The 20,177-nt window shown below is 54.0% G+C and overlaps 1 protein-coding gene across 3 annotated transcripts; it reads right to left on the bottom strand.

Moving 5' to 3' along the window:
- Positions 1-232: 232 nt before the first annotated feature.
- Supt5h (SPT5 homolog, DSIF elongation factor subunit) lies at positions 233-19,373 on the bottom strand. Of its 3 annotated transcripts, none has more exons than XM_048369151.1 (30): positions 19,308-19,373; positions 18,977-19,060; positions 13,046-13,196; positions 12,125-12,190; positions 11,598-11,609; positions 11,109-11,178; positions 10,913-10,981; positions 10,753-10,818; positions 10,482-10,512; positions 10,156-10,224; positions 8,864-9,115; positions 7,173-7,262; positions 7,002-7,072; positions 6,266-6,371; positions 6,063-6,156; positions 5,844-5,980; positions 5,501-5,656; positions 5,261-5,407; positions 4,644-4,790; positions 4,425-4,550; positions 3,864-3,948; positions 3,504-3,617; positions 3,316-3,418; positions 3,096-3,223; positions 2,895-3,000; positions 2,497-2,655; positions 2,236-2,404; positions 1,937-2,140; positions 704-799; positions 233-626 (listed from the first exon to the last, which is right to left on the bottom strand). In XM_048369151.1, the coding sequence occupies exons 2-30, from the start codon at positions 19,049-19,051 to the stop codon at positions 483-485; spliced, it is 3,243 nt and encodes a 1,080-aa protein (XP_048225108.1). In that variant the 5' UTR covers positions 19,052-19,060; positions 19,308-19,373; the 3' UTR covers positions 233-482. The 3 variants fall into 3 exon arrangements, with proteins under 3 accessions (XP_048225108.1, XP_048225109.1, XP_048225110.1); XM_048369152.1 differs by having other exon boundaries at positions 18,977-19,057; positions 19,308-19,348; XM_048369153.1 differs by lacking the exons at positions 233-626; positions 704-799 and adding an exon at positions 920-1,368 and having other exon boundaries at positions 1,892-2,140.
- Positions 19,374-20,177: the final 804 nt, after the last annotated feature.

The following is a 20,177-nucleotide window of genomic DNA, read 5'->3' as shown; positions in this document are numbered from 1 at the left end:
GCAGGAGAACTGCGGGACGGAAGCTGGAGAGGGACAAAAACCTTTAACCCCTCCTCCCAGGTGTGCTCTCCAGACTGCTCTGGCTGAGCCTGCAGGGCGCCACCTGGGTTCCAAGAGCCCTTTGGGGTACACATTGATTTTATTTTTTAGGTGACACTGAGGCGTAGGTAGGACCCAGTTATCTGCCCAAACCATTAACATCCATGTACAAACAAGAGACACACAATAGGACTTCTGACCAAACAGCTTCTCTTTATTGAAAGATTGTAACACAAAAGCAAGCTGAGGGAGGGACCCTTCCCCAGACTCTCCTCTGATTTTTATGAGCATTGGGGAAGGAGAAGATGGGACTCCAGAAAAGAAAACTAAAGGAAATTCAGGATGATCAACATAGCCTGCTCCCGACCCAGGATTCTGGGTGGGGTCAGGGTCAGGGAGGGTGGGCCACTCTACACCTGCCACCATCCACCTCCCTGCCTGCCTCAGGCTTCCAGGAGCTTCCCCAGGAAGCGGAGGTTGAGGATCTTGAGCTGCTCGTCAAGGTCCATGCGGACAATGCCATCCTCACCATCAATGCTTAGCAGGACTCCCGTGGCTTCTCGGTCCTCGCCAAGGATTACCTTCACCTGGGAGCAGTGGGCATGTGATTAGCACTGAGCCAGTGGCCTGCACCCCCTCTCCCTGGGTTTGGCCTAGACTGTACCTTGTTGTTCTTGGTGGGGGTGATGGGCTCCAGGTGCTCACTGGAAATGCTGACGACCTTCTCGCTGTCCTTCAGGTACACAGAGCACATGCCACCCTAGGGAGCAGGGGCACCCAAGTCAGTCTGTCCTTCTGCTAACACAGGACTTGGCCCACCCACCCTCACAGAGACACAGGTTGTGGGCTCGACAGGCACACTTGCTCCCAAGGTGAAATGGGAGCAGACCAGGCTGAGCACTGAGGCCTTAGGAGTGCTTCAGCAGGGCTGGGCTGCTGTGTCAGCAAAGGAAGCCAAAATGAAGCTTCTCCAGCCTTTGACTCTCCCTGCCCTGCACTGGCCTGGGTTCCTCTCCACTTGTTCCTCTTGGGCCTTAGTCTCTCCAGGGACAGCCCCATAGTTCCCAGTCAACCTCTAGACTTTGCCTAGGTCATGTCTCTTATGCACAACCTTCCAGCTCCAAGGCCCATCATTCAACCTTCTGAGGGTCCCCCTCACCCATCTTTCCCCACAGCCCTGCCAGAGTAGCTGGATATGCCCTTGGGTTCAGACTTTTCTGCCCAGGTTGGTTCTGAATTGAGCTCCTCAGATCTCAGCCTCCTCAGTAGCTAGGATCACAGGAGTGAACCATCAGTGCCCGGCTGAAATAGGGCTCTTGGGGGCTAAACCACAGGCTTTACTGTGGCTGTGTGGTAATGACCGATGGTAAGTAGATGCTCTCCCAGTAAGCTGAACCTCCAACCCCAAACACAGGCTTTGTAATCATAGTGCTACCAGGATAAACACTAAGCTCTTAGGCAGCATGTTGATAGTAAGAATTACACAGACCTGCAAGAGGAGAGTTGCTTTCCTGGAGGCCAAGTGGGCGTAAACCCACACAGAATGGAAAGACAGGGACAAGTATGTGCAAAGGTCCAGAAACCAGGAATGTCTGGACAGAGGGTCACTGGGAATGGTACTGATGTTTCAAAGGACTATGAGTGGGCTGGGAATGTGGCTTAGCGGTAGAGTGCTTGCCTAGCATGCATGAAGCCCTGGGTGCAATTCCTCAGTACCACATACACAGAAAAAGCTGGAAGTGGCACTGTGGCTCCAGCATTGAGCAAAAAGAAGCCAGGGACAGAGCTCAGACCCCAAGTTCAAGCCTGAAAACCGGAGGGAGAAACAAAACAAAACAAAAGAAAAAAACACAGAGATGGAGAAACACAGCCTACTCAAACCCCAGACTCCACGTACCGTGACACTGCGGATGACGCCAGTCTGCCCCACCACCTGCGTGTCCAAATAGGTGTCCCGCACCTTCACTTGGATATCAGTGGTTACCCAGTCGCTGGAGTTCTGCTCAATGCCTGAGCCCGGTGTGTGTGGGTTGTAGCCACCAGGGGAGGGTGCTCCGGGTGTCATGGGGCTGTAGCCTACGGGGCTCGGGCTGGGGCTTGCCTGCAGGGGACAGGAAGGATGAGCTGTGGGAACAGTCGCTGGCCTGGCCGTCCCCCCCCCCCCCCCAGCCTCCAGGGCAAGCAGGATCAGCATACCTGATAGGCCATGGGGGAGGGCGTTGGGTGGTAGCTGGCAGGAGAGTGGGTATTCTGGTAGCCTGCAGGGCTTGGCGCCACCTGGTGGTAGCTCTGGGGACTGGGGCTGGGCTGGTAGGAGCCTTGCGGGGAGGGGGCGGCATAGGGGGAGAACTGGTCCGTGTTGTACCTGCAGACACAACAGCAGGTGTTGGGGCTGGGAAGGGAGAGGAAGGGCAGTGCGGAGGGGTGGGCAGGGGCTGGCCCGACCGGCAGACTCACATGGCTGGCGTCCCTGGTGTCTGCGGGTTATACTGAGGGTTGACCTGAGGTGATGAGGGGTCTGGGTAGCCAGGCGTCTGGGGGTTGGGGGTCCCCCCGTAGGCCTGGGGGGATGGGGTGGGCTCATCATCAAAGGCATACTCGTACTCTTCCTCAGCCCTGTGGGGGACAGAAGTCTGTTGAAAATGACTAGTAATAAGTAGTAACAATGTGACAGATGCTTCCAGAACAGTACTCCACAGCAGGCTCCTCCCAATGGAGGAACTTCATTTTGAGGGGGACCACAGCTGCCTGCCCTGGCTGGCACCACCCCCCTCCCAGACCAGGGACTTGGAGGTGCCCTGTGCCACTGAAGGGCCCGGCACAGTCACTGCACACAGCCCGCCTTGGAGCCTCACCTTGAGGGCGTGTTGGGGTTGTTGGGGTCCCAAGCACCACTCTGGGCAGGGGTGCGGCTGCCGTCATGCAGCGGTGTCTGGGAGCCATAATGTGGGGTACGGCTGCCTGCATGGGGAGACATGGCTGTCACATCGTCCTATCCACCTGACCCCCAGCTGCCCCCCCACCCCCTCTGTGGGGAGCCCCCCAGTAGTCCTCACCGTCCTGCAGAGGGGTCTGGGAGCCATACATGGGCGTGCGGGAGCCAGAGCCGTACATGGGTGTCTGGGAACCATACATGGGCGTCCGCCCGTAGGATGAGGCCATCCCTCCGGGACGCCATGAGTCCCTGCGGGCACAGAGATTGGGCAGGCAGGGGCGTGGGGCCGTTTGTCCCCCACCCCGCACTGCCCGCACCCCTCACCACCCTGTCCTGCGTACACTGTGGTGAGACGCTGGCGGTCCACTGAGATGGTCTGGCAGGTGGAGTGCAGCTCCACACGGGCTGTGGACTCCGTGGCATCCTTCACCACACCAATGTAGCCTGGGGGAGGAGGAGGTGGGTTAGGTGGGTGGACCCCTCCTCCCGGCACATGGGTCCCAGTCCCCCACCTAAGGCAGCCGCTCACCTTTGTAGGGCCCCTGGGAGATGCGGACAGTCTGGCCAATGAGTTCATTGTCTCTCCTCCCTCGGCCACTGCCCATGCCACCACCACCTGGGCTCCCGAAGCCACCATGCTGGCCTGGGACGGTAGAAGAATGTCACCGGTATCCCAGGGCAGTATTGTCCCCTTTTTTGCCCTACCTACAGCCAGGGAACCCTCAAAAGCTTTCTCTACCTACTTGATTCCCTCTGCCTCCCTCAGATGGGCTCTTCCATTCACCCATTGCCTGGGCTTTTATTGTAAATATAGGCTAGAAGCCCCAGAATGCCCAAGACCTCCTCTCTAGCCTCCCCAGCCTTGCCCCCTCTCCCCCCACAGTCCCACCTCCAGCGCTGGGGTGCATGGGGCTGCTGATCCGCGGGCTCATTGGGGCAAAGCCACCCAAAGTGTAGTTGGTCACATCTCGAGGCTAGGGAAGGGACAGAGAGGACAGTGAGTGGCCTCTAGCCCGGCTCCACATTGTCACTGCATGTGTGTGTGTGGGGGGGGGGGGCTCCTCGATTGAACCAGGCCAGTCCTTGGGTCATTCTTCCTTCTGGTGACAGGACCCTACTTCTCTTTTAGGGAACCGCACCTCTGCCTGTGTGCAGAGGCTGGCCTCCCCTCTGACGAGTCAGGTATTCCCATCCCTAGTGATAGAACCTGAAAGCCACGGGAACTCAGCCTGGCTCCCCCAGGCTTGACAGTCATCTCTTGGCCCCGGGTTCCCAGGCCAGCTTTCCTGCCGGATTCCTCTCTGCATCCCTCATCAGGACCTCTGAAGTTGCTGTTTCCCAAGTCACTCATGGGGCTCTGCCTCCCTCTGCTCAGGTCTCCTCAAACCTGTCCCTTCCTATACCTCACACCTGCTCCCCACGTCCTTCCTGAGTCTGGGCTACCTCTCACCTTCGAGCCCCCCGCCAGCACCAGGTGACGCATCTTGCAGACAAACATGCCACCGTTCTCCACCAGCTTCTTGCAGTGTAGGAAGACGAAGCTGCGGTACAGGTGGCGGATCTCGCCCTCCCGGCCCTAGGTGGGAACAAGAAGAGGGTCCCTCATTTGCCTGGGGCGGCTCCTGAACTTCCCCTCCTTCCCATTGGGAGGGCAGCAGCGGGTACTCACTGAGTGGGGGCCATCAATGACCTTGACGATGTCCTTCACGTGGATGTTGTTCTGTTCTGAGTCCAGGGCGACAGCAAAGCGGTTGTCCTTCTTCTGGGTCACAGCCTGGTGCCTGACTGTCACCACCTTCCCGTGCATGTTTAGCACCTTCACAGGGATGGGTGAGGGCAGAAGACGGGGGCATGGGGCAGGGCCAGCCCTCAGGGAGACTGTGCCCAGGCTCAGCAGGATGTCCTCAGTTCCAGAACGCTGGAGTAGGCTCCACCCCCTGATCTCAAGGACCACACCCCTCCCTCTAAATTTCCCACCAATCTCCCTACAGGTGTGACCACGCTCCACCCCTCTCCCAGGCCCACTGCTAAGCACTATGCTCTCTGACTCACACATCAGGGGAAGGGCACCTGCAACATCCCATCTTTGTGAAGGTTCAAATCTGGCCTTACAACCAAGGCGGTGGCGGTGGCTGTGGCTCTTAGCCCACCTTACTACAGGGCACAGGATACCAGTGTCCTAAGCCAGTCTTGCAAGAGCCTTGGGCAGAGCTGACAGCAGTGTTGTGAGAAGATGCCCCTAAAAATAAGCCCCCACTAGGGAGGGTGACGCATGTGCACACACACCTGGAAGGTCTCCCGCTCCAGCCGCACGATCACGCCCACGGTGCGGGGGTCCAGCTGCACCAGCTCTCCCCACTCATGCTGGCCCCCCACGTCCACCCCCGAGGCCGTTTCCGAACACAGCTGCAGGTCCCGGGGAAGCACCTTCAGCTGCAGGGGAAGGGGAAAGGGTAAGGCGAAGCTCCCCGGGGGGCAGGTCCCTGGCTCTCTCAGGGTGACCAGCCTGCAGCCCCCTCCCCCTACCTCATGCATGGTGAGGTCAGAGAAGAGGATGACGAAGCTCTCCTCCACACGCACGATGAGGCCAGTGTCACCCTCGAAGCGGCCGGCGATCACCTTCACGTGGTCACCCATCTTGAAGTACTTCCGAAGCTCCTGGGCTGGGAACTCCAGCATGTCCTGGGGGAGAGGGTGTGGGGGCCATGGGGAGCAGGCCCAGACCCACTCCAAAGGCCACCCAAGGCCCAGAGCCTACCCCACTCAGGACAGCCACACAGACAGCCCTTTATCCCCTGAAAGGCTAGGCCTGGCCCCGTGACACTGCCCCCCCCCCCCCCCACGCCACAGCATCCCCGGCCTGGCGCACCTTGAGGTCCTCGTGCTTTGGCATGATGGTGATCTTGTTGCCGTCCACGCTGAGGACCTTGCCCTGCAGGTTGATGAGCTCGCCCTCGCACACCTCCACATTGTCCCCTGGCTGGAAGTTGTGCTCTCGCTCCTTCCCTGTGGGGACACAACACCAGGCTGACTGGGCAGCTCGACCAGCGCCCCTACCCCGGCCTGAAGGAGGCTGGGTGCCCCATACCTGTGCCCTCTGTCACCACCTCCAAGTCGATGCCCTCTGGCTGGTCCTCGAACTTCTCCAGCTCTGACAGGGTGGGCTTCACGCCCTCGGTGATCTAAGCCCCCAGGACAAGGGCACAGAGGCGGATAAAGTCAGCCCTGGGACCCCCCCAAGGGGGACATCAGACCGCCCCCCCTCCACGAGCACCATCTTGTGCCCCTTACCACAGCTGACATGGCGAAGCTCTTGAACAGAAAGCCCTTCCGGCTGTAGCGATTTCCCTCAAAGATCAGGAAGTCACCATCGGAGGCCACGTCACCCCCCAGAGATCTGGCAATTTGTGAGAGAAGGTGAGGGAAGGGAATGGTGCCCTGCCTCAGTTTCCCCAGGTGGGAAGAGAGGGACAGGAATGTATCCCAGTCCTCAGAGAAGGCCCAAACATGGGATACCTCCAGGAAGGGTACAGGGCCCCCAGAGATGCCCCCCACTCTGCCTCCCTCCCTGAAATGGCACTGCCACTACCAGGTAGCAGGACTGCAGCCGCAGGCCTCTCCTCTCCCCTCCCTTGGACATGCACAGGAAAACAAGCCAGGCTCCCTGAACTGTCTTCCCCATAGAGTGGGTCTAGGTGAGGGGACCAGCACATCCTGCAGGGCATGTGGGACCCTTCCTCTTCTGTGTCCCCTCTTCTTGTGCCCAGCCAGCCCTAGTCTGTCTCAGAGAAATGGGCTCCATCCCCCGTGGGTGAGCAGGAGCAGGTCAATGCTGTTCTGGGCACAGACAGCTTAATGCCATTTTCCCTACGCCCCTAGGAAGCTGAGGCTGCTACCATCACCTACTTTGTAGTAGAGCAAACTTGAGGCACAGGCACAGGGAGTGGCTAGCCACTCACAGTACTCTGTGGAAGCCCTTCCGACGCCCACTGAGGCATAGCATGGCCCACCAGAAGCTGGAGCTCACCTGATCTTCTCAGCATCAAAGAGCCTTTGTGGAGGCCGCTTGAACTTCTTTCTCTTGGCAAACCAATCTTTCTGAAGAGGGAGGACAAGCCCAGGAGGAAAGAGTGAGGGAGGGCTGGCTGCAGGGGGCGTGGGGGCCCCCCCACCCTGGGGCACCCCTCTCCCACAGTACCAAGCTCATGCGGGCCTTGATGCGGTCATAATCGATCCGAGGGATCATCTTCAGAGAGATGGTGTTCTGGCTGGGCTCCACGTAATCCACCTGAGAGGGTGGGACGGTGGGAGGCGGGAGGTCAGGATGGCCCGGCCCTCCCAGCCCACCCATCCCTCCCCAATGCACCCCAGGCAGCAGGAAGGAGCAGAGGCTGATGGGCAAACCATTCACTGCCCGCCTGACATCTCACTGGGTGTCTGAAAAGACCCTCAAAGCCAGGACAAGTTGAGTGCTTTCTCTGAATTGCCCTCCCTATCTGTGAATTTCATTGGCCTTCAAAGATCCTGGCTTCCTCATAGTTGGGTGCCAGTGGCTGGTGTCTGTACTCCTAGCTACTCAGGAGTCTGAGATCTGAGGACTGTGGTTCCAAGCCAGATGAGGCAGGAAAGTCTGAGATTTATCTCAAATGAACCATCAAAGAGCTCTAGTGGCAGAATGCTAGCCTTGAGCAAAAGAAGCTCAGGGACAGCCTTGGCCCTGAGTTCAAACCCCAAAACTAGCAAAAAGTAAAAAAAATTCCCAACCTCTCTCTTCTGCTACCTTGGCATAGGTCCTTTCTCACCAGAACTGGCCACCTAGGCTATGTGGTAGCCACCTCCCCAACTTCCTGATCCTACCAGTACCCCTAATGTGGGAGGAGGATACCCTCTCTTGTGAGCATCTATGTGATGCACTGTGAGGTATTCCCAGCATCGCTGGCTTTTACACATCAGATGCTACAATCAACTATCTTTCCAGGAGATACAGAGAAAAGCATCTGCAGACATGGCCTAGTGTCCCTGGGGGCAGAATGCCCCATCCTGGGAACTGTGGTCTTGTCTCCACAATCACCCAAGTAACCTTATTAAATGCAAGTTAGGCTGGGCACTGGCGGCTCATGCCTGTAATCATACTCAGAAGGCTGAGATCTGAGGATCACATTTGAAGCCAGCCTGGACAGAAAAGTCCACGAGACTCTTATCTCCAATAAACTACTCAGAAAAAGCCAGAAGTGGCGCTGTGGCTCAAGTGGTAGAGCGCTAGTCTTGAGTACAAAGAGGCTCAGGGACAGTGCCCAGGCCCTGAGTTCAAGCCCCAGGACTGACAAAAAAAAAAAAAAAAAAGAATAATAAATAAGATGCAAGTCAGACTACATCTCTTAGAACCCCCAGAGCCCAAAAGTGGACCACAAAACCTGAGTAGTTCATGTGCATTCTTTTTTTTTTGGCCAGTCCTGGAGCATGGACTCAAGGCCTGAGCACTGTCCCTGGCTTCTTTTTGCTCAAGGCTAGCACTCTGCCACTCGAGCCACAGCACCACTTCTGGCCGTTTTCTATATATGTGGTGCTGGGGAATTGAACTTAGGGCTTCATGTATACGAGGCAAGCACTCTCGCCACTAGGCCATATTCCCAGCCCCTCATGTGCATTCTTGTCTCACAGGTTTACCCCTTGCCTATCAACTCCTCAAGAACTACACTAGGCTAATCAGTCATCTCCTTCCATCGTTCCTCAGAACACCCTCGAATATGGCAGGAGATGGACATCACTTCTGTGTGCTCAGAGACAAACCTGAGTTCTGTTCCCCATAATCTGAGTGAGATTCAGTCTCTGGAAGGAGTACAAGGGACAAGAGGGGAGAACAGAACAGAACATGGCGGGGGCTGGTACCTGAGCGATGTCATCTTTGTAGATGCCTCGCTTGAGGCGCACCCAGGACTTGGGCTTTAGGTTGGCCACCTCCTTGACTACTTTAAGCACGTCCGTCATCTCCTTGATGGGCACCATCTGCTGGTTCCAGTAGCCGAGCCGCAGATTGCCCACGCCCTCGATGGCCTGCTTCACGTGTGTCTGCTTGTAGGCCTCCACGTAGATGTAGCCCTTCACATGTTCCGGGGCCACTACTGACTTGATCTGCAGGGGCTGTGAGGGGGGAGCGAGAGGGAGGGTGGAAGGGGGGTAGAAAAAGGGGGGTGAGGTCCCACTGCTGTTTGCATGAACAACTGGCCCCAGTGGGCTCTTCTGGAACATTAGCCTACAGAAGCATGGTGGTCAGTGGCATGGGCCCAGGGAAAACCAGCACAGGTATGTTAAGCCAACAAGTAAGATTGCTAATAGGTGTAGGTTTCTTTTGGGGCAATGAAGTAATCTGAAATTAGATAATGTGAATGATTATGATCATATTAAATATTCTAAAATAAGCTGGGTGCTTATTTAGACTTTTCTACTTGGGCTGGCTTTTAACCACAATCCTTAGATCTCAGCCTCCTGAGTAGCTAGGACTACAGGTGTGGGCCACTGGTGCCTGGCCCATGAGACTGTTATCTCCACAATTAGCCACCAAAAAACCAGAAGTGGAGCTGTGGCTCAAAGTGGCAGAGCACTGCCTTGAGTCAAAGATCTCAGGGACAGAGCCCAGGCCCTGAGTTCAAACCCCACAACCAACAAATAAATAAGCATTACAAAATAAACTAAAATACACTGAGTTCACAAGAGGGTATTTTAGCCAGGCATGGTAATGAGTGATTGTATTCACAATAATACCGAGGTAAAGGAAGCAAAAAGATCCAAAGCTGTATGTCAGTCAAAGCTTCATAGCCAGACTGTCTCAAAATTGATTTTAAATTGCTAGGTGTGATAGCACACACCTGTAATCCCAGCTACTCAGGAGGTGAAGATAGGAGGATGGAGGTTCAAGGCCAGCCCAGGAAAAGTTAGGAGACCCTCATCTGAAAACCAAAAGGACTGGGAGCATGGTTCAAGTGCCACAGCATTTGCTCAGCAAGCACCAGTATGAGTTCAATCCCCAGTACTGCTAAACCAACAAACCAAATGAAATCAAAGTAGCTCTGGGAAGGCACAGCAGTCTTGTTCGCCTGGTGGGCAGCTCTGTTCACACATGGGCACAGGGTACCCTTGAGCTCTGGCCTCCCCTCTGAATTTGCTACACGCAGTAGACGTACCGTGTCTGTGAACTGGTAGGCGATGAACTTGCGCATCAAGGAGATGGCTGTGGCTCGTTCCTCTCCTATCTGGAAGAAAAAGGCGGAGCCGGGAAAGCTGAGGAGAAGGAGGGCAGGACACCGAAAAGGGCCGGCGGGAGGGTGAGAGGAGAGGAAGAGTCAGCAAGCCAGGAAGATGAAGAAGAGGAAGAGGAAAAAGCCAAGCAGGGGGAGGGAGAGGGGGAAGGCAGAGGGGAGAGGGATTGCCAACCCAAGGAGACCCAGCACAGACAGACAGACAGACCCCTACCCCTTCTCCTATCTTCCCAGATTCTCACCATACATACCTTACATTTGACAGTCCACAGATTGGGGTCCCTACACAGCAGAGAAAGGAAATCCTTTAGTGATAGAGTCTTTGCCAGGAATAGAAACGGCCACAGCATCCTTCTCCCCCTCATCCATTCCCCAGAGTCCCCTCCCCCACTCACTCCAGAACAGGAGAGAGGAGTAACTGGCCATCCCCCCATCCCTGTATGTGACTGTGTCCTGACATATCCCCGCCATTGACCTGTGCAAGATACCCACTCGTCCCTCTGCCCCTGTGCACCCCCTTACTTCACTCCGGGGAGCAGCTGCTGCTGGGTGATGTCATCTGAGAGCTCATCAGACCCTCCGTACACCCTGGGGAGAGAAGGGCGATGGGAAGGAGAAAATCCCACCCCAGGACCCCTGCAACCTCCTGCCTGGGACCCCCTGCTCTCTGCCCAGCCCTTACGTCTCTCCCACAGATGACTTGGCATATTTCTTCATGTAATACTCGCCCAGCTCTTCTTCTCGTTGGTCCCTGGGGCGGGAGGGAGACAGCAAACATGAATTAAAGGTGGAAGAAGCATGGAGTGACCAGCTCCAAGTCTCCCCCCAAGGAGCCGGGTCCCGGGCATCTCCTCACTCCACATCCCCTCCTTGCTTACCTCCAGAGGTTCTGTAGGCGGCGGGCCCCAGAACGGTCCTCGTCCAGGACCACATTGTCAATATTGGAGGCTGGAAGCAAAGGTGCAGATGTTGTGAGTATAAGGGGTGACAGGGGGCTGGAGACAGAAGCGGGGCACCCAGCCATCTGGCTGAGTAAAGCCACAACCCCTCCAACCCCACTCCGGCCCCCATCCTGGTCAGCACCCTGCTTCTCACAGAATAGCTGGGGCCCAGTTGCTTGGGGATGGGGTATCCAGCAATCCCCAACCTCAGCCACTTTCCAAGAACCCCAAGTTCTCCCCACAACTATGCCCAAGCCTCCCGTATGCTGGACCCCTGGCCCTCCACAACGCCACAGCCCTGGGCCCTACCTAAGTGAGAGCCCTGGGGCCAAGGTAGAGGCTGAGGGCAGGACGGCCCCCCAGAAGGCGGAACTGAATTGGCAGGATATGGGAAGAGGGTCACGGGTTACAGTGCCAGGTTCTTACCTTCAATCTCTTCTACTTGGAGGAAGAGGAGGTGGTGGTGGTGGTGGTGGTGGTGGTGGTGGGCGAGGGCAGACAAAGTATGAGCCAAATTATAGCAGCGAAATCAACCAATGGGTTGGGGGAAGGGAGGGACACAGGAAGGTTGAAAACTCAAAAGTAAAGGCCAGGCACCAGGTGGTTGGGGAGAAGCCGAAATGTATGAGGTGCACGAGACGGAAATAACAGGGAAGGGGAGCTCTGGCCCAGGAAGTGGGGGGATCGTGGGGGGAAGGCACCCACCCTACAACCCACAAAAGGGATTTGCTGGAGCCCTGGGGTCCCAGAGTTATCTCCCCACAACCGCTACCCCCCCACAACCCCTCCCCCACTCATGGGCCTAGAAGGGAAAGGAGGGGCGCCACCTCTCTGGCAAGGACAGAAAGAAGCGAGGTGAGAGGGTGGTGCAGGGCATGGGGGGAGGGAGGCTGGGAGACGCTCTCTGGCAGGCCTCTCCCAGGGGTCTCGTAGAGGCAGGGCCCCCAACACACCTTTCTCCAGGATGTCTTCAGCTCCATCCTCCCACTGATCTTCATCCTCATACTCATCATCCACATCTGAAACAGGAAAACCAAAGAAATGCTCCAGGGGCAGTTGGGGCACAGGTGATCTGGGAACAACAGCCAGCAGGACATTTCCTCCACTCAATGGGCTGAGAAATCCCACTGCACAAGGCCAGGGGGGGCTTTGCTGGTATAGCAGGCAGGTGTTGTGTGCAGATCTACCTGGCTCTGCTCCCCCATCCCCCGACATATCCCTTTAAAAAGAGATCCGAGCTGGGTGTGGTGGCACAGCCCTGTAATCAAGGTATTTGAGAGGCAAAAGCAAGAAGATTGAAAGTATAGCTTAGTGGCAGAGTTTCCTACAACATGTGCAAGGCCCTAGGTTCCAGCCCCAGCACAAGAGAGAAGGAGAAAGGAAAGAAGGAGCTGTTTGGGGCTGTATGCACATACCAAATTCTGGGTCTGACCATCGGCACCATAAAAGGAAGGGAAGGGGCTGGGACACGGCTTAGCAGTAGAGTGCTTGCCTAGCATGCATGAAGCCCTGGGCTTGATTCCTCAGTACCACATATACAGAAAAGGTGAGAAATGGCACTGTGGCTCAGGTGATAGAGTGCTAGCCTTGTGCAAAGAAATCAGGGACAGTGCTCAGGCCCCCCAGGACTGGCAAAAAGAAAAAGGGGGAGGAGGGAGGAAGGAAAGGAAAAGACCGAGCTAGGATGATCAAAAGTACAAGGCCAGCCTGGGCAACTTAGCAAGACCCTGTCTCCAAACAAAATATAAAGGAGGCCTTGGGTTCAATCCCAGGAGGAGAGAGGGGTGAGGGGAGAGGGAGAATTAAAAAATTTTTTTTCTTTAAAAGTAAAAAGAGCATCCACTGAAATTTTGCACAGTTATTCCGTGACATACCAGCCTCATCCAGAATGAAGCCGCCATGACGGGGTTTCTTGGGGGGCCGGTCATCATCTTCCTCCTCTTCTTCCTCATCATACTCCTCTTCCTCCTCCTCCTCCTCTTCCTCAGCCTCCTCTTCCTTCGCACTCCGCCTCTCTTCCTCTACCTGTGGAAGTCAGGAAGCATTGGGACCCCAGGGTTCCACCTCCCCCATCCAATCTAGAAACCCTGTCAGATGTGTCTGGCTACTCCTACCCCCAGCACTGCCCCCATCCTCTCCCTCCCTCAGTGACAGCTCCACCACACTCATCCACCATGGTGCCCGTCCATCCACCCTGGTGCCCATCCATCCACCATGGTGCCTATCCATACACCACCACACCCATCCACCATCACCTGGAAGCTGGCCCGGTCCCCCCTTCCCCATCAGACCTGGTGCCGGCCCCACTGAGCTGATCCACTGGCCCTTGGATCTCTGTCCTCATGTCTGGCCACCCTCCCCTTCCTGGTCACAGCTCCTCCAGCCCTTGGGGACAGCTCTGGGACACAATGCTCACCAAGCACAATGCTCATCAGCAGCCTTGTTGTTGAGTCGGTGGGCTTCTAGGCCGGTGCCCTCCCTCCTAAGGTTTCTGCCACCTCCTGCCTCCTCCAACCCATGCTGTTCTTCCTTGGGTTCTTCTCGCTCTGGCCACCCCTTCTAGGTACTTCAGTTCCAGCGCTCAGTCCAGAGCCCTTTTCACCTCGCACTCGCCCTACTCTCTCCCCGCCCCCCCCCCCCCCCCGACACTTTACTGGCCCTCAGGGACCCTAGCTCCCGTCTCTGCAGACACTGCCATCTGCCTCCAGCCTCCACATTTTGTTTTTCTAGAACCTAGATCTTCCCCAACACGCAGCAGCATTCTCCCAGACGCCTCCCCCAGACGTCCTCGGAGCCTTCACACTGAGCATGTGCCACACTGGCCTCACTGAGCCAGCCTCCGCTCCCGCAGGCAGGGTGAAGCCTGTGAAGTGAGCGCCACAAGTCCAACTTCTTCCTCATCCCGACCCCAATCGTACAACACCACTCCACATCCAACACCGGGTCCTTGCTCTGGTCCTCCTCCTCCCCCTAGTTTCCTGTCCTTTAATCCCAAAGTGCATCCGATTCAAATGTGGGCCTTTATTTTTTTATTTTTATGCAGGTACTGGAACCTGAACTCAAGGCCTGGGCACTATCCTTTAGCTTTTTTGCTAAAGGGTGGTGTCCCACCACTTGAGCCACAAATCTACTCTGGCTTCTTGCTGGTTAACTAGAGAGAAGATTCTCACTTCTCAGACTTTTCTGCCCAAGCTGGCTTTCGAACTTTGAACCTCTGATCTCATGGTGCTGAGGTGCTAGGATTATAGGTATGAGGGGGTCAAATGTCAGCCCTTTAACTCAGTAATAACTTCATGAGTCTTTCCTTCCATTTCTACACTGCTACAATCTATTAACTTGACATTTCCTCTAAATCCAGAAGGTCTGGGGGTAGTACTCAGGGCCTGGAGCATGCTAGGCTAGAGCACTCCCCTCCCCCAGCTCTTTTTTGCTTTCCTGTTTTTCAGTTCTCTCAAGTAACTCCAAGTCCCAGCTTCCCCCCTAACATTTTAAATTTACTTTAAAGAAGACTGTCTATAGAATCCTAAAGGTGTTTCATAATTAAAAGCTTTTTAGAAGTCTGCTTGTTACAATTTGAAACTAGAAAGTAACCAGTAAGACAATATAAAACTTGCCAGCTTTGGGTGGCTCATGCCTGTAATCCTAGCCATTCAGGAGGTTGAGATCTGAGGATCATGGTTCAAAGCCAGCCCCGCCAAGAAAGTCCTTGAAACCCTTACCTCCAATTAACTACAAGTGGCCCTGTGGCTTAAAGTGGCAGAGTGTGAACCTTGAGCTGAAGAGCTCAGGGACAGCACCCAGGCCCTGAGTTCAAAGCCCCATGACCTACCAAAAAAAATAAATAAATAAAAAATAAAAAATAGGGCTGGGGATATGGCCTAGTGGCAAGAGTGCTTGCCTCTTATACATGAGGCCCTGGGTTCAATTCCCCAGCACCACATATACAGAAAATGGCCAGAAGTGGCGCTGTGGCTCAAGTGGCAGAGTGCTAGCCTTGAGCAAAAACAAGCCAGGGACAGTGCTCAGGCCCTGAGTCCAAGCCCCAGGACTGGCCAAAAAAAAAAAAAAAAAAAAAAAAAATCAAACAATGTGAAACAATGTTATTAAATTCAGTAAGATACTGGAGCCCGCTGTGGGCTATTGCCCTAGCCCCTCCCCCATGACTGTCCACACTGCAAGCCTCTACCTGGTGCCTTCCTTACCCCTCAGGGCTCTGACAAAATCCAGGTCTCCACTGCACATGAAATATTTGTCCCATGCTGGAGGGTTGTTTTAGTTTGGTTTTTGGTGCTGAGGACAGCACCCAAAGCCTAAGCCACACTCCCAGAGGCTGTGTCAAGCTCTGAGTACTGGCCAACATTCCTAATGTTGGTCCTCGCTAGAAAGTTTCTCTCAGCGAATGATGGTGGCTGTGGGGACAGCACCTGTCTGGCATGCACAAGGCCCCAGGTTAGGTCCCTAGCAAAGTAAAACAACATTAATGATAATGATAAAAATTACCACACTGGATGTGGTAGTACATCCACATCTGTAGTCCCAGACACGTATAGCAGAAGTATAGCAGAAGGATCGTGAATTCGAGACTAGCCTGGGTTATAGAGTAAGAGCCTATCTCAAAAAAAAAAGTTACTTAAGTTCCCTTCTGCTTCCCACTCCCTCCTGCCAGGTGTTGGTGGCTTGGCCTGTAATCCTAGCTACTCAGGAGGCTGAGACCTGGAGGATTAAGGTTGTTTTAAACCATGTTTGGGCAGAAAAGTCCAATTAACCAGTAAAAAGCCAGACTGGAGGCACTGCTCAAAATAGTACAGGGCCAGTCATGAGAAAGCAATCCCAGTGAGAATGCAAAGGCCTGAGTTCATGTCCCAGTGTTTGCATAAGGCAAACAAACAAAACCTCTTTCCCACTCAGCCTCAGCACAAGGCTGAATGATCCGAGCACTTGCCTAGCACTCTTGAGGCCCCTAGGTTCCATACCCAGTACTGGGGGAAGGGGGAGTTCTTTCTCTTCTAGGCAGCCATGGCTGTCCACTCTCCCTTAAGTAAAGCCAGACACATCCTTTGGGCTCCCTATACCCCAGTCCTGACATGGTGTGTTTCCAAGAGGAGGGCCCAGGATCTCTCAGGTACCACTAGGACCCTGACCTCATGCTGCCCAGTGGCAGACACAGAAGACATAAAGCTTGAGTTAAGCCTGGGCCTAGGTGCTGCCCCTGAGCTTTTTTGCTCAAGGCTGGTGCTCTAGCATTTAAGCCACAGCTCCACTTTCAATTTTTTGGTGGTTCACTGGAGATGAGGCTCAGACTTTCCTGCCTGGTCTGGCTTTGAACCAGGAACCTCTGATCTCAGCCTCCTGAGTAGCTAAGGATTATAGGAGTGAAAAACCAGCTCCCAGCTGGGATCCTGGTCTTACAGCTGCCAGGCTTTAACCACCCAGGCAGTGCCCTAAAGCTCTGAGTCACAGTCAAAGGCCCAGTATTGCAGCTTGGAGCAAATGTCTGTCCTTGTTATCCTTCCACACTAGCTCCACCTCACCACAGCATCCCAAAGTCTACAACTCTTCCCTCAAAGCTGAGGACTCCCCAAAAGGTACAAGGAACTGGGTGTGTTGATGCATACCTGTAATTCCAGCAGTCAGATCTCAAAACATGGCATGACTCACACAGAGAACAGGCAGGCCATGTAAGATCTCAGTGGGACTTGAACTCAAGGGCCTCGCAGTCTCACATAATAGAAATCTGTGGTGAGCTGGCTTGTGTTCCAGGATGAGGGTTCATGAACTCTCCCCTTTTCTCAATTCTGCCATTAGGCAGATGATACCAGAAACATCCAGGAACTATAGAAAAGGCCTCTTCAACGGGAGCAACCACATAGAGGGCAGAGTTGCTTTGTATAACCCTATGTCCCATTCTGCTAAGCTCCTTTCATTTCCCCAGAAAAGAAAGAAATCCAAATTGCTTGTGTGTGGGCTGGGAATATGGCCTAGTGGCAAGATCGCTTGCCTTGTATACATGAAGCCATGGGTTTGATTCCCTAGCACCACATATACAGAGAATGGCCAGAAGTGGCCCTGTGGCTCAAGTGGCAGAGTGCTTATCTTTGACCAAAAAGAAGCCAGGGATGGTGCTCAGGTCTTGAGTTCAAAGCCCAGGACAGGCAAAATAAATTTAAAAAATAAAATAAAATTCTGTTAAAAAATTGCTTGTGTGAATTTTCTTTTTTATATGTTGACAAGTAACTTAAACAAACAAACAAAAAAAACCCTAAGATCGGGCTGGAAATGTAGCTTCGTGGTAGAGTGCTTGCCTAGCATGCATGAAGGCCTGGGGTGGATTCCTCAGCACCACATACATAGAAAAAAGCCAGAAGTGGCGCTGTGGCTGACGTGGCAGAGTGCTAGCCTTGAGCAAAAAGAAGCCAGGGACAGTGCTCAGGCCCTGAGTCCAAGCCCCCAGGACTGGCAAAAACAAAAACAGAAACAAAACAAAACAAAACAAAAAATCCTAAGATCATATCCCTCCTTTTCAAACTGAGGTATGCTTATGTCATGAGTAAGGCCAGCTCCTCCTCATAGCTTCAAGAACCTCCATGAATATATGCATCATCTCCTTTGCTTGTCTATTCCTCTGTGGTGCTCTGTGCTGCCTCAGGCTCTGTCAGCAACAAGGTCCTCACAACCTGGTGCTGGTGGCACACGCCTGTAATCCTAACTACTCAGGAGGCTGAGCTCCCAGGATCATGGGCAGTTTGAAGCCAGCCTGGGCAGCAAAGTCTGTGAAACTCTTTATCTCTAATAAACTACTCAGAAAAATCCAGTAATGGCTCTTGGGCTCAAGTGGTATCCTTGAGCACAGAGAAGCTCAAGGACAGAGCCCAAGCCCTGAGTTCAAGCTCCATGACTAGCAATAGAAAGATGGCCATCACTAGATACATCCTGCTTGTTCTTGGACCACAGCCACTGTCAAAGTTAACCTCAATTAAAAAAAGAAATAAATAAAACTGGGCAACACAGCAAATGTCTGTGATTTCAGCACTAGTGAGGCTAATACAGGAGGATGGTGTATTAAGACTCTTTCTAAAAAAAAAAAAAAATACACTGGCCTGGTGCCAGTGGCATATCCTTGTAATCCTACCTACTAAGGAGGATGAGGTGTGGAGGATTGTGACTTGAGCCCAGTACTTTCGTTTGTGTTTTGTTGCTGAATGAGGTTCTTGCACTCTCTTGCCAGAACCTGAAAGTTAACTCAACTGGCACTCAGGCTTGAACTCGGGCCCTCACAACCTCACATGGCTTTTTCCGCTCAAGGATGATGCTCTACCACTTGAGCCATGACCTCCTAAGTCTAGCCTTTTGCCAGTTAACTGGAATATCTCATGGTGTTTTCTGCCCAGACTGGTTTCAAACTTCCATCTTCAGATCCCATCCTCCTGAGTAGCTGGGATTACAGGTGTCCGTCACCGGCCCCTGATTTATACACCTTTTTAGGATGTGTTTCCTAGAAGAGCCCAGCATACACAGGGAAGAGCCCCAGCACACAGAAAGCCCTTCGTTTACATTTCCGGGATTAAACAAGCCCACAGCAGTAACGTCAGTAACACTCAACAGTGAGTTCATCTCACTAATTTTCGCTGTACACGGCGCGACCTAGCCTCCCTGTTTCGCTAATAACTTTGCCTACTTTTCTCTCTCACTCCCGTTAACGTGGAAGCTCCCAGAAACCACCGATCTGGATTCCCACGGGGGCCTTTCGGCCCCAGCCCGGTTCCCAGGCGGATCCAACGCTTCTCCCCGAGCCCCCAGCTGCACACCTCGGCCTCCTCGCCATCACTGCTGCGTTCGCTGTCCTCTTCCTCAGAGAAGTTGCTGTCTTCGCTGTCCGACATCTTCCGCTATTGAGAGAGAGAGAAGGGGAGGTGGGGGAGACTGCAGCTTCTACTTCATGCCTCAGTTTCCCCCGCAAGTTCCTCGGGGTGAATTAAAAAAAAAAAAAAAGGAATCCCTAGGCGCACTTCCGGACAGCTTCGTTGGGATCACCGCGATTCCGAGTGGGGACTCTCTCCCGGCCCCTTATGAATAGGTCCCCGGTCCCCACCCCAGGCCGACGGCTCGGGGAACAGCCACCTCCACACCCCCGCTTACCGCCGCGAAGCGATCTCTGGCCCCCAGCGCCAGCAGCTGCTGTTCGCACGACGCCCGGCTGGGCTCATGCGCGCTCTCGCGAGAACTGACCTGTTCATCTCTCATGGCGAGTGAGTTCCGGGTGGGGCCGGGTGAGTCACTTCCTGCCGCCATCTTGAGAGTGGCAGCGTCGGTCTGAAGGGAGCGACATCTTGGGAGGGTCCAGGGTGGAAAAGCGTCTCACCGTCCCGGAACCGACGTCTGCTGGCCTGGCCTCCGCGCTAGAGTTCCGGGAACGGTGTCTCCCTCGTCTCGTGGACTCTCGGAGACACTCCTGGGAGATGTTAGTCCCGCTGTGCAAGAGAATAAAGTTTCAAAGGGACAGAAGAACGGGATGCGTGTGGCTCCTACCTGTAATCTTAGAAAACTGAGACCCGAGGATCCAGGTTCAAAGTCAACCTGAACAAGAAAGTTTGTGAGACTCTTTTCTCCATTTAATCACCAAAAAGCTTGTGGCTCAAGTGGCAGAATGCTGGCTTGAGTATGAAAGCTCAGAGACAGTACGCAGGCCCTGAGTTCAAGTTAGCACCAAAAAGAGAAGAAAAACACCGCTTCTAAGTGGCAATGTTTTACTGCCACCTGCTGGAAATGGATAAATATGCACACTGCAGTGTTCGTTTTGGACATTAATACTATTTTTGTAGACGTGAGATCTTTGTGCAGTGTATAACATCCTCATCCACCTACCATAGAGACTGAGGTGAAGAAAAGGGAAGTTAATACGCTCAAAGCATTTAGATCAATGCAACACATGGCATAGAGTAAGCAACATTTAAGTGTGACTGTAATCATTACGTAATTGCTCTAGGTACTGACTGGGCTTTGCTCATT

This window comes from Perognathus longimembris, chromosome 20, assembly GCF_023159225.1.
Source record: "Perognathus longimembris pacificus isolate PPM17 chromosome 20, ASM2315922v1, whole genome shotgun sequence".
Lineage (NCBI taxonomy): Eukaryota > Metazoa > Chordata > Mammalia > Rodentia > Heteromyidae > Perognathus > Perognathus longimembris.
The sequence above is the reverse complement of the archived record's forward strand: the minus strand, read 5'-3'. Positions and strand labels throughout refer to the sequence as shown.